This window comes from Micromesistius poutassou (genome assembly GCF_964030765.1).
Source record: "Micromesistius poutassou genome assembly, chromosome: 16".
In the NCBI taxonomy this organism is placed as follows: domain Eukaryota; kingdom Metazoa; phylum Chordata; class Actinopteri; order Gadiformes; family Gadidae; genus Micromesistius; species Micromesistius poutassou.
In genome coordinates this window covers 9,003,150-9,017,613 of record NC_140286.1, presented here as the reverse complement: position 1 = coordinate 9,017,613, position 14,464 = coordinate 9,003,150, and the positions used below count along the sequence as shown (strand labels likewise).

General features: G+C 44.3%; 1 protein-coding gene across 1 annotated transcript in view; it reads right to left on the bottom strand.

Moving 5' to 3' along the window:
• LOC311361054 (receptor-type tyrosine-protein phosphatase F-like) overlaps positions 1–14,464 on the bottom strand; it is a 121,637-nt gene that overhangs the window by 96,560 nt on the left and 10,613 nt on the right. The window contains 1 exon segment of the mRNA XM_084481228.1: positions 10,151–10,318. Coding sequence (XP_084337354.1) covers positions 10,151–10,250 — 100 coding nt within the window. The 5' untranslated portion in view covers positions 10,251–10,318.

Genomic DNA, 14,464 nt, shown 5'->3' with positions numbered 1-14,464 from the left:
TAAACATCCCAACAAGCTCAAAGCATGCACACAGTCAATCAGCTGTAAGCCCGGATTCTCCATCAACAAATCGTTAATTGAAAAATCTAAGGTGCAGGAGCATAGTATGTATTTTAGTATGTAACGAGCAGTCCGAATTCTCCATTCTTATAACAACCTGTTGGTGATTGGTTTGATAAGCATGAATAGACTACACTCGTTATGGGGCCGATCAATAGGAACCGTGTCTTCTCTTACGTTGACAACTTTGACAGCTTTGCTCCAAACTCCAGCGCCCAAAGTTGAAATACATTAACAACAAACGTTTGACGCATGAAAAGGACTAAGCAAAGGCGCGCTGTACCATAGAAAAACAATGGTCAATTGGGCGACACTTTTTAAAAACGCTCTGTGTGATCTGCCCACAGTGTTTTTTCGCCTTTGCTTGAGGTTCACCTTCCAGAATAGCACATTCGCTTCCTTTTAGGTGTTTGTGATGGCGGTAGAGAGGCTGTGAATAAAGCCGTAGACATTTTGCACAGCGAACAAACGAACAAACAAGCGTTTTGTTGTCTGCTAATTTAAAGGATTCCTATTCTTTGAAAGTTTCCAGTCTAGGGAAACCTTTACACGCCTCTGCTTTGGTAGCAGACTGCTGCAGCCATAATTCGGTTTCTTTTAACTGTAGGTGTTTACTATAACAAAATGTATTGAACAATTTCTTTTTTATAAATCAAAATAAAATAAATAAAAGGTAGATCATAAAAATGGACGTTGACGCATCTTAAGCACCGAAGTCATTGATGACGTCCATGAAGCAGCCCTGATTGCATCCGCATGAATACAGACAGTTACAGACAGTTTACGCAGGGATGGGGAGAAAGAGAAAAACAAATTTAAAAAAATCTTTCATCAGTCCCTGAAATCCCAGCATTGTACAGTGGAGGGTTGGGTTGTTGTAGGTATGTGGTTAACAAGGTGGGTGCTTGATCAACATAGGTGAGCCACTGTCATGTGTGTTTGACGCTGCATGTGTGTGCCTGCAGAAACAAGACGAGGCTAGTGGAGAACTGGAGAACTTGCATCAAGCCATCAGCAGGCATCCAATGGTGCAGTCTTTGGATACAGTACATCAATGAATGTCGCAGCCCAATTTGTACAGCCCTTACGTCCAGCCCATAGGGTGTACATTAGGTGACCTTGAATAATTCTAAGACTCGGTCTCTGCCTGTTCCTACAACAGAAGCGCATCGTTACACGTCTCCGTGCTCACTGCCGTCTCAGATGACTTGCATTGTAGGAGAGCGATTTCACACCTGTGGGTTGTAGTTGTTAACATATCAATGGTAGACAGTCATGTCGAAAAGGGTCTTTGCCGCACAATCACTCAACCTCAGCTCGCACACTGTCCACAAAAGATTGGGGGAAGCTGGCAGATTTCATATGGTAATAAAAGTTAAAAACCTTAGTTTTAAGGAGTCTTTCAATGATGTCCCTAACAACACAAAAACACGTTTGAGGAAGGCCAACACAAATATGCTTGATGGACCAATGCTAAAAAGGCATCATTAAATTTACAGCACCTTCATAAGCCCGACAGGTTTATGACCACTAAGAACACAATTCTAGTAGCTAACACCACCGCCGACTGCCATTCTGGACCATTAACAACATTAATATGTTGTGAGGCTGTCCATGGCTGCATGGTAGCAGGTGCTGCACATGTATTTGTGGTCATGCCTGTTTGCGATAAAATCCAATTCAGTCAGCCACCTGTGACCTTGTCGTACCTCCTGAAAAGCCACATGACATTTAAATGGCATTTTTATATAAAAGGTTTTTTTTGTTAGCAAAGCACAATTGGAAGCATTATTTTTCTTATCAGTAGCAGATGACAATGCGTCGGGTATATCAAAAGGCCTGGCCGTGTGAATTCAGTTATTCCATTTTCCATTTATTGGTGTTATTATATTAATAGTCTGCACCTACGTGTGTGTGTGTGTGTGTGTGTGTGTGTGTGTGTGTGTGTGTGTGTGTGTATGTGCGTGTGTGAGAGAGAGTGAGTACACAAGTGGTGTGCTGGATTAGCATACAACACAAGAAGGCATTGAGATCTGATTAACATCATCCTGACCCCAAGAGCTCCGTCTAACATCTGTCCACCACAATTCTATTAAAGCGGAAAGAGTTGGGGTACTTTGGGTAGGGATGTAGGAGGGAAGGATGAGGCTGCATTAAACAGCTCTGGAGCACAAATGTCAAATTAAAGCATGCACGCTCAAAGCAAAGTCTGGTGCCAGAAAAGCATAAATGAGCAACTTTGGGTTTCTTTTCCCGGAACACTTCTAGGGATCAGCAGAGAATGGAAGAAAACCGTTTCTCTGAGCTACTGGTATTAAAGCTGTTAAAAAAACTGCGATATCTGTGCTGTGTTTCCGAAGTTGATTCTTTGTGATCCCGAAGGCCTCGTCCTACCAACGGTCTTAATAGCCTTCACACACTACAATGACATGGCAAATAGCGTTTCTCCCTAAACTAAACTCAGTAATTTGTTGGTTTTCTTTCAAACATCTTTTTTTTCTGCTAGTAACAGCAGTTGAGAATATCGTCTCCGGTTCATTTTTGTCAGCTCTTTCCTAAAAGGGGATACATCCAGGCTGCCTCTCATTTTATTGCCAGCGTCCCATTTCCCTGGTTGTCAAGACACACCGTTGTCACACTGAAACAATGGCAGCGACTTCTGAGAGAGAAAAAAAAAACATGAGACTACCTCCACAAATCCTTCTCTCTGCAAGCAGCTGCCAGAACAGAACAGTAATCTGCCTTTGCTTTGATCCATCATCTTCCACGACTCCTATCCTGACACTAAAAGGCTCCGGGCAGACATTGTCTTCTCACCAGAGATGTGTTGGGGAAGCGGCACGGTGCCCGTCAGGGAGGACGGTATGGATTGCAGAGACCATCATTCCCGTGTTGAGGTTATCTCCTTGTGAATATCTCTCATTTACCACATTGACAACAGCCAGTTTCCAGTTGGAATGGCAAAGAGGCCCAGTGGTACCCTGTTGACTTCAGAGATTAGATTTGGCCTCCAGTCAAGCTATTGACAAATCTGCATAGATCATGTGGTCTGATAGTGTTGAAGTAGTCCATCACAGGCCTCTGATTGCCGGTTGCAGGAGATAAGCCAAGTAGATGCCTTCAGCTATGCGTGTAGGTTTGGAGGTCAGTGACCTCCTATATGTTGTTTTGGCCTCCCAGATACCGAGATTGATATAGTTCTTAGCTAAAATATAACAGGTAACCCTATCACACTAACACATTAGCCTATGACCCTGACCATCATGTCTCAACTGAGGCAAGGTCAAGACGAGATGCTCGGTGTCTGCATGAGGAATGAGTTTGTAGACAACAGATCACATTTCATCCCTAAATGGTCAAAGAATAGAGATTAGATTTTAGGAAGCTGGTTGATATGGAAAGAGGTTTACTGCAATATTCATTATTACATTGTTTTTCATTCGACTGCCAAACTTGAAGTACTATCTGTGCAATGGCATTTTTCACAGACATTAATACAATATTCTCTCGTATCCCTGTCTGGGTCCTCTGAGAGAGACTGGTAATGAATGCAAAAGTAGCATGGAGAGTAGCCTAAATGGCACTGGTGTAGCTAACAATTAGCCAATTCCCAAGTCTGTAAGAGTGCCCATCGAGAGCTACTCTGTGGAGTAGAGTAACATAGATCGATATGCGTGCAGCAGAGTGCAAACCATTATTTCTTATTAATAATGGATTAGCACGTTATCATTTTCGAAAGGCAACACTGGGAGTTTGTCTAATGGAATCAACACTCGTAGTTGTTCTGGAACACTTCCATTTAGGCCTTTTAAGACATTTGTTTTCTGCTTACTTCCAATTAATTCCACATGAAGCTGCCTCAATTGCAAGTTATTAACCCTGATAAAGTTTGCACTTGAAAGTTGTTTGTTAAAAGCAATAAACATATTCACAATATGTAGTTTCATGAAAGAACACCATTTTACAAACAAGACATCTCACCTTATACATGTCATTTATAAACCCCAGATGAGTAGAATACCTCAGCAAATAAATCACTGTTTCTGTGCAAAAGATTCCTGTATAGATATCTATATTTATTGTTAATTCCTATTAACATTCATATTTGTGTTAGCTATACATTAGTTAGTACATTGATTATTATGTGTGACTATTTGCATGCAGTTATAGTCAACAGAAAAGGGCTGTGATTTATCGAAGAGTGAGCAATGATGTAACATGGAATAGACCTGTGATTTTTATGTGCTCAGAAACCAACCACAGCAATGTGATTTACCCTCAACAAAATAAACTTTGAAACAAACGCCCAAAACCTGTAGAAGAAAATGAAGGAAAAGAGAGATCCAAGCCATCAAACTTTCAACACTCTCCTGGACCGTGAAGAAAGGCTCTCTATCTGGGCCTTCAAGTCTTCCTCAGTGAATTATTCAAGACAGTGGAGAAGAACATAAACTCTGAGTGCAATTACCCATCACTCCTCTCCTCCCAGTGTGAGCAACATTAATGTAATGGCTTTCATCCTCAGAAGGCGATTATGAACTGGAGAAGTATCTTAAGTCTGAGTGTGGCCCGCAGTTCTCTCAGCGTGAGGCCATATGGCGTCATTCCGCGAAAAATATCATTATCGGGAAAACAACGCCAAGTGTCTACCTTTAAAGAGAGCGTTTGAAAGAAATGACACTTGTTTGAGGACAGAAGTGCCTTTGTGAATCCAGGCAACAAGACTTAGGTTATGTCTGTGATGACGAGGTTAGTGGTATCATATGATGGGGGGGCTTGAGGTTGTACATTAGTCCCACTATTTACACTGGCGCCTACAAGCTTCTAGCCAAACTGGATTCATTACTGCTGGCTTCTTCCTGACGATCTGATGCACTTTACGGTAACGTTTTGAAGAAAGGTGATTGAAGCAGCGCCAACACGAACGCAGGATAGCCGTCAGTGCAATAGTATACCATTCCAAGAGAGACACACCTCTGTATTTTTTCATATGTTTTGTGTTTCTACTAGGGGTGTAACGATACACTCATTCATACCGACATTTTTTGGTACGGGTCTAACGGTTCGATGCACGTTTCATTTCGGAACGTACCGAAAAAATAAAAAAAATAAAATATATATATTTTTATTAAGTTTTTATTGATTATCACACACTCTGAGAGTGTCTTGTCTTGTCCTGATGTTTTGTGTTGAGGACCACAATGAAAATAATTCCTGGACTTTATTGTGTTTTTATCCTCAATTGTATTTGATGTCTTTCCATTTGTGTAAGGCATTTGTTTGATACAATTTAATAAATCAAATCAAAATCCAATTGTTTAATAAAAATTAAATAATAAAAACTGCTGTACCGAAAAACATACCAAAACGTGACTTAAAAACCTAGGTACGTACTGAATCGTTCGATACACTTTTGTGTATCGTTACACCCCTAGTTTCTACAGCTTAAAGTTATGGGCAAGAGTGGGAAAATGAAGAGAACCCATGTTGTTTTTCCCTTCTGCAGTGTCTCCAAGGCCCTCGTTTGGCTTCATAAGTTCTACACTGCGGTCATGTGTTTTTCCTTGTTTTTTTAAAGCAACGTATTGAACTGTACAGATCGTTGTCTTGGTAATGTTGAAGATGCTACTCATCTGTTGAGCAAATGATGCACATGCAGCAAACCTATAACACAAGCCCGCTAATGGGCTCGTGTGCTAGTTCAACTGCGGAGCTCATCTAAAATACCCCATGGCACCACAGTTTATTTTGCTTGATGACATTTTCTCATTTAAATTAGGATATAAAATGGAAGCACTTTCATAGTTCTAAAATAGAGGAATACAGAAGGGCAAAAAAGTATAATTTTAATAGTGTGTCTTTTAATTTGTTAAGCTGCAGCTTGAGACCAAATACAATAAAATCCAAACTTGTTTGTTAAGTGCCTGTGGGGGAGCACACACTGGGGGATCCATGGAGCAAAGGGCGGGTGGGCGGGGCATGATAACGGCTAAAGACCAATGGGCTGGTGTGAGGGAAAGCTTTTAGTGTTCCATATTGGGGCGGGGGACGGCAAACAAAAGAGAGAGAGGGCGAGAGAGAGACATAAGAGTTTGTATTGCAGAGGCTCAGCTGGGGAACTGGGCACCAGTCTAATCGGACCCCATTTCAGTGAGAGGTCATCATCCATCACTGTACGATCTTGTTTGACCCCTATAACCTCATTAATTTGCTTCCCCTAGATTAGCTTTCCTTCACAGCCCAGAGAGGGCCCCTGCCATTGTTCTTTCACCCGCATCTCACCCCTCCACCCTTTGCTTTTCCATATATGGCACCTAAAGTGATTTCACTCTATGCAAGACGAACTTGAAAGACCATTAAATGATGTGGCATTCGGGACCTGAAACACCAAACAGCTTCTAGTTTAACTGGAGCCCACAGGCCTTTTGTCTGTTGCTAGCCTGCTGACACGCAGCCATTGCCTAGGTAGCCACTTAGGCATGAGATAGTTCCCACTTGAGATCCCTGAAATGTTCACCGTTCTGCCCCATGTCCATGGGCTGTTTGTGAAAGCTTAAATGTCCAATGAGAGACACTCCGAGTCATAGGCCTAACGATAGGTCTAGGTGTTGTCTGTCCGAATGCGTTTCAAAGTTGGCAAAATTGTCTGCGTTCTCGGAATACCTAAACCGGACACATTTCCCCTAAATTATCTAATTGAAGTGTATCTATACATCTAGAAAGTACAATAGTGTACAAAATGAATTTGTTTTTTTATCAGGTTTTGATAAAAATGCCTTTCATTATCAATGAATCAGCAACCTTTGATACAAATGTGGATTGCGACAAATGTTCCAATTCAAGTTCATTCAAATCATAAGAAGAGACCCAAGCCCCAGTTTCTGTGCACGTCCAGGAACATCACTCAAATAATTTGATATCTAAATTAAGTCGTTTATCCTGGAATTGGAAAGTGGCTTGAAATTATTTTAACTATTGCCTTGGCTACCTTTTCTAAAAGGACGCTAAAGGACAACTGACGGCAGACATCACTGCCTGTGGCCCTGCTATCAATGTGGCTAATTCAAATATTAATCATATTAATATATCTTAATTAACATTACATACACTATTGTTAACCCTTTCCCAACTCGTTAACCCTTTCTATTTTACCCTAGCATCCCCTCTGCCCGTCTGGTCATCTGTGTGGTCCACAGAATGCTAACAACATTAGCCTCCTGAACAAAAGGTTCTATAGATGGATATAGTTACTTTTAATTTAAAAAAGAATCAATTTCCTTGCCCATTCCGTGACCATATGGCCACTTAAAAACACAATCCAATTCCTACTGCCCACCCCTTGCCCCCTCCTCCCCAAATCTACTCCCCCTTTGTCCAATGCACTTCAGTTTAGTAGCCCTCTAAATTATGTGATCACTTACAGGGCCTCTACAGCAGTCCCGTACATTTTCATTGTGGTATAGGGTACGTTTCTGGTTTTGTTGGTTAGGGATTTAAGCATTTTATTGCTTCTGAACACAACATACACCATTAACCTGCCACGCGGTGGATATACTGACCCATAGCAGATAGCACATTCATTTGTGGGTACAGCTAGCCCCCGTTGTTAAGGATCTACCTTGATCTTTTTCCCTTTAAAATAATCAAAGCCTCTGGAGTTTTTGTGGTGTATTCTACTTTTACTTTTACTCACAATTGCCAAAGGGTCGGAGAGTCAAATAAATGATTGGGGGGGGAAAGCGGTTACATGAAAAGTATGTTTAAACCAGGAGACATAATTATGATCCCGTGAGCGATCCTCTGTGTGCAAGAAACAACCCCGGTGGTCTTCCTGTAACTCCTGATAAAAATCCTTCCCAGATTATAGGAGGCAATGGGCACACAGCAGAGAGAGAGAGAGAGACATACATCAAAAGAGGACATTAAAGTACATGGAATAACTCAGGGTGACAGCACAACAAAAAGATAACCACTAGATCTAGAAGTGCTGGATATGTGTGACTTTGAGGCTGACCTTGCAGTGGGGCGGTGGTCTATTGTGTCAAGGGAGGCAGTACAGAGAGCCAGATGATTATCCCAGCCCTCCCCCCCAGAGAGACCCCCCTCAAGGGATCAATGGACCATCTAAGATCGGCACTCAAAATAATCACACTGTATTGTGAGCCTACTCAATTACAAAGCAAGACGAATGATGTCATAGGGTTATAGCACAGACCGTTATGGGGAGGTGGGGTGAGTCGGGTGTGTGAGGGAGTGTGTGTTTGTGTGTGTGTGAGTAGGGGGGGGGGGGGGGGGGTTGTTTTTTTATTTGCTTTGGTACATCAACAAGAACGACACTAATTGAATTGTCTTACCTAAGCGATGGCAGCGCAACACAATCTCCCAAAACATAGCGAGACAGAACAGGGACAAGAGACAAGGACACCGGAGAGGCACACTGGAAATAGAACGATCAGTAGAAACGGTGTTTGGAGTTGGCGGGGACATCTAACACTGGTACAAAAGTCTGCAATCTGAGGCCACTTGGCTTGCCGGGCTGTTTCCGTAGGAAAGCTACACAGAGTACTGGTAATCAAAACCTTGCCAGGCACCCCACCCAAAATATCATGTCTGCAGTTTGCCCTGTAATTCAGGGCCCTGCGAGCAGAACTATCACATTTGCATAACTTAGACGCATTAAAATTACAGGCAACCATTGTGCGCAACCCCACCATTTGTGGTAGGTGTTATTTTTGCCCCCTTCTGCTGGTGTCTTATTTTAATTCCATGTCTGTTCGCACTATACTTTGAGTAATAGCAGGCCTTGGCCTTTTCCCATAAAGAGTTACATAGACATACACCCATAGACTTTAGAAAGCTCGAGAATACTTTAATGCGACACCAAGCCCACGTTCATGTGCTGATTCGGTCCATAAGCCGAACTGGGACCCTCCCATTTAATTTAGTCTTGAAGGATCAATGGCTGGGTGTCGTTTAAAACAGTTTCTTTCTAATGGGTAGAGCAGAGAAAGATATTTGTTCTTATACCGAAGCCGAACTTATCTGTAAATGGCGGTGAACATAACCAGTGGAACATAGGTTCTCAAGTAGAGCCATTAACACAGAGGGAAAGTGGATAATGGTACTTGGCCTATCAACAATGTCCCCTTGTAAGCACCGGCTGGAAAAAGGCACATTCCGTAATCACCACACTTTTATACAACAGCTTAACACAAAGCGAGGCAGAGGTGAGAATAATTCTTGCATTAATTATTATCTTGAGTAATGAGAGGCCTTGGCAGAGGTGTGAAAACGTACTTCTGGGGTCGGACTCGCATTGATACTGGGTATGAAGAGGCATAAGTCTCACAGCCTTGAACAGTAAAGTGAAAGGCAAGGGAAGTACAGAAATACACTGTATATATTGTGCAAGTGTGTGTTCGTGTGTATATAGGGAGGGGGGATGGGGGGGGGTGTTCTAATTGAATTACAGCGACCCTGTGACAGCATTGCAGCTGAGGTCATGCAGTGAATTAATTATGTTCCTGACCCTGTCTACGGCAGTGGCTCGCGGCCGCCTCCTGGGGCCCCTCCGGCCCCCCGGGGCCCGGCAACAGTGACACATCTTCCTGTGCTGCTTCTTCCACTCTCAGCCTTTATTCGGATCGACAGCCAGGCATAGAGGCCGGAGGAGCATCCTTGCATTCTCCGACCTCTTCCTTTCACCCGGGCGCTACGGGTTTCAGAACTCCGGGTAGGAATGCACTCCTAATGCTTTAGCCAAGTCACCTCGGGATGCTTTTTCCTTTCTTCCAACTGTCGTGGAGCATTATATAAATTAAATGTATAAGGAAGAAGCCCATGCGCTGTTTTGCAATAATCATTTAAATGCACTGTATGTGGTAAAATCCTCTGTAAACGTGTACCGTTATTGTTAGGCAGCATATCAGCTCGAAGCCGGGTTGCTGCTGTAAGGACTGAGCCTTAATGTCGATTTAAACGTATTGAACGTAGTATGAAGTACTAGTATGAACGATTGGCTTGGCCAAAACGCTACATGTTACTGAACCAAAAACACCACCATGCACAGTATAAAACCGTTGCTACTTACTGTCTGCCAGAGAGGACATCACCGTGTAGCTGAGCAGAAGCAGGAACGGCGCCGCCCATCTGGGCAGGAGGGGCACTGACAGGTGAATGTTAGGCACCATGTTCCAAGGTGGCACTGCTCCCTCCTCGAGTCCCTCCGCTAGACACTGACAAGATCAAAGACTAACACCTAGGAGAGCAGAGAAACACAGGGACAGACAGAGTCAGGATTTGCATACATTTGAATGAGCAACGACAATAGCACTGTGCTAAGCCAAACACATTTTTAAAGAAATCCACACAAAGGAGAAGAAAATTAGTCGGGAACACAAATGAGAAAAATAACGACGCACAACAGCGGGAGCTTTTCACACAAATCACACCTGATCCAGCCTAAGAGTTGGAACACTGTCGTCGGCGACAATGAAAGACACCCTGGCTCGGTCAAAAGCAAAGGGGAGGAAGCCAGTGCATCTCACTCCGATACCAAACAGGCCTCCCTAATGAAGAAGACAAAGAAAAGACCCCCCTGAGGTTTGGGTCCCTATGAGCCCCAAATCCACTAGATATCTCCCATTAAGAAATTGAAACGCTGTTTTCCAGATGAGCCCAAATCATACAGAGTGCCATGATGTCACAGGATGACAACATGTGACGCATGCATAAACACTTAAAACACACACACACACACACACACACACGCACACACACACGCACTCCCAGGGGGTTTTATGCTTGGGCGACGGAGCAGGTGTTCCGCAAATTAACCATAATTACCCTAAGCTCTCGTGGCAAGGAGAATTGCTCAACTGCTGCCTAAATTGGCAGCAGGACACAAGCGGTCGTCCTAAAAGGAAGGGCTAGTGAGTATTGATTCCTGCTGGATTAACAGCATCCATGAACGTTTCTTGGTACCAATCTGATAAGATATTTGACCTTAGAGTGGCCCTCATCTCATGGCCTGTATTTTAGCAGTCACCGCCCTCCTGATTATTGTAACTGTGTCCACACAAATTGCACCCTGTATAAATGTCTTATCTTGCCACGCTTGCCACAGGCCATCTCTGATGAGGATCACAGTGTTGTAAAACAGAGGGCATCTGGTACTGAGAGATATCAACGTGCCCCCATGAAGAAATAAACAAGGAGGCGAAAAGTTTAAGAAGCAGCCTTCGAGCATTCCTACTTTGCCTTCAAGGGCTCCCTGCCGATTTTCTATAACCCATCTTTTTTTTCTCGTTTAAGGTCGATAGGAATTGAATTGAAAAGATTCTCAGTCGCTCTTCTGTTCGGTCTCCATGCCTTCTTTACATCACAGAGTAAACAAAGGTTTGTTTACTTTTTTTTTTTGTTTTGTTTTTTTTGTTTTTTTTGATTGCAGATATTTGTGAGAGGAGAAATAGGAGGGGTGTCTTGAATGTGCAATATCTCCGGGCGTGCTGGGTGGCCAGTCAAGTATCGTCAATTCAGTCTGGCTGAGTAAGTTGGAGAGGCAGGGGAACAATGCCCCCTGTATCTTGTATGTATGAAAGGGGGGGGGGGGGGGGGGGGAGGCACAGAAACAATGTCTCCGCGAGGTGGTAGTATATTAGTCACTTTGCCTTTTTGATGCTTGTGGAAACATTAGGACGCACATTCTCGCTCAAACACGCAAACAAATCACCCCCTTATAACAGCCTTTCCTCAAACAAGACGCAACAAAGGAAACTAAACTAGAAGAAGGCGGCTTGCCAGAAGGCAGGTGTGTGTGTGTGTGTGTGTGTGTGTGTGTGTGTGTGTGTGTGTGTGTGTGTGTGTGTGTGTGTGTGTGTGTGTGTGTGTGTGTGTGTGTGTGCGCGCGCATATATATATCGGAGACCGGCTTTAATCTCTAGTGACAGGCTGCCTGGCGAAGATGGGATGAGGAGGGGCCAAGAAGGGTTAAGCAGAGCGCAGTGACGTGAAGGAATGCAGCGAGTCACAAGCGTTTCATCGGCGAAACACCTGGAGACAGGCTCCGCCGGCCGCTCCCACTCCACATCACTCTTTGTCACCCGATGACTAGAATGCGTCGGGCGGCCTCGTCAAGCCACCAACCACATCGGCCCCGTGCCAGACACCTTTGCCTCGGAGGAATATTCCAGACATCCTCCTTGTCCGCCTGCATCCGTCATCTGTTCCAACTGGGCTCGCACCGAGATGCATTACGCTCCACCCTTTCATGTGGATGTCTGCCGTATACAACCCACCCCTCCCCATCTAAAAAATGTTTACATGCAGTTGTTGAACTACACCGTTTCGTTGGTGGCAATGACCTTGTTGGCATGCCAAGCTCTGGACGTTCTGCACACGAAAGAAAAGCCTAATAGTGTACACTTATTTTCACATCCTCCCCAGCATGACAAATTCAATCTCGAAATGGTGGTTGCCACGTTATTTCATTCAAGCACACGGCCCAAGTTAACTTAAATCAAATAAGCGTGAAACACAAGTTTTCTTGGCTGGGAGCTGACATCTCGCTGCTCGCTACACATGGGTGCCGGCACGGGGGTGTCTTCCAGTCGGATGGTAGGTGAGCGTGTGAGCGAGGCTGATAGACTTGGCCACTCGCCGTGCGCCAAACCTGTGGCGGTGGAGGGATATCTTTCGCAACAGATGCCAGGGAGAGGCAGATGCTTTTCATCTTCAATGAGACGAAATTCCTGGAGCAGTGTTTCTTCTTTATTTATTTAGCCACACTTATTTATCCTGAGTGCCGTTGCGTGCCTTCTAGCTGCATGCACAACAGCGCGTGACACCGTGCACTGTGTTTTTTTTACCAGTGTTTGTGTCTCACGATGTGATGAACATGGCAATGTTGTGGTGCAGTGTGATCTGGTAGGGAAAAATTAGCAATTGGCAGGCAGCACATGAAGGCATTGTTTACTACTAGGTGGGAGAAGGAGAGGAAAAACATTGAGAACGTGCCTGGGTGGATGGCTACCCTTGCCAGATTACGTGCGCATCTTTGTGCCTTTGTAACGATACGGTCGGATGCTGGTGTGTGTCTCTTTGCATTTGTGTGCGGCACCCGGTTGTACACTTTTTGTTAGATTAAATCAATATGTTAAAACATTATTTTAATATTATGTTAATTTCCTCTACCCGTCTACTAACCCAACTACCACACTTTCTGTCTACCCGCCAAACTCCAATCCAATATCCATGCCCTCTACCAGTGACATAACATAATGCAACTGTTGAATCCAAGTACATAAGCAGGGCTGTTTGTTAACCATGTGGGTGATAGTGCAGCTATAATAGGTAACATATTACTGGACTCCTCAAACTGCTACTCCAACAATCAGTTGAACTCCATGTCTTCAGGAGAGAAGAAATGCCGGAACTACAGGGAACCCATACAATGTACCTTTAAATAAACATAGGAGGAAGACTGAAAGCCTTTGAGGAATAATTAATGGGGGTTGGGAACAAAAGGATGTGAATGTTTCAATGGTAAATGCAGCAGGCAGATGGGCTTAAAGTGAGTGCAGCCTGGAAGGATAACAAAGATCAACTATACTGTTTGCTTGGCCACCCACATCAGCTGCATGCTCGTCAGTTGTTATAGCCTCCCGACCCCCCCCTCCCCCACCTGCTACCCCCACACCATCTCGGGTTGTCCGTGTGGTTGTGTGGGTAGGGTGTGGCCGCCCATTCCCACAAATGGCACCCAACAGACGGACAATGTAGCACACAGCTGCAGGAGCTGAGAAACCACTACTAACTGCGTAAATCCCATCTATCCTCTCTCCCCTGTTTCAATCTCCTCCTGCACAGGCCCTCTCTACTTCTGTTTGTTATAGTTTGTCCAGTGTGCCCAGGGAGATGGCACCTCTGGTCGCCCTGTATGAATGGCGGCCCAAGGAGCCAATCAATGCAGCCTCTGGAGGTGATAAACCCGGGCACAAAGAGGTTGCCACATACTGCAGCGGTTCCGTAAACACAATGGCGGGCTGCGTTTGGACAGCTGTGTTTCTGGGCCTTTTGATTAGACTTCCGTGGCCCCGACAGGGTCTACACGGCACACTGTTTTCCTTTCTCATCCCACTGGAGATGAAGAGTGTGCATCGGAAGAATAAGAAAAAACTAGGATAATGATGGCAAGCAGCCCACCGTCTGCATAGTGAAGTGAAATTGTAAGGTAAACAAATGACTCCCCAAATTGAAAGCCTTTGCCATTTCCACAGGCTTGATGGTGCATGTCTTCTTTTACAGGGGTGTGACGAGGACTGCCATTGAAATGCAGCACACAAAGTGTAATGTCCTGTGACCTATCGGATTTTACAGTGGTTTTGTTTACAAGCTGATTGCACAG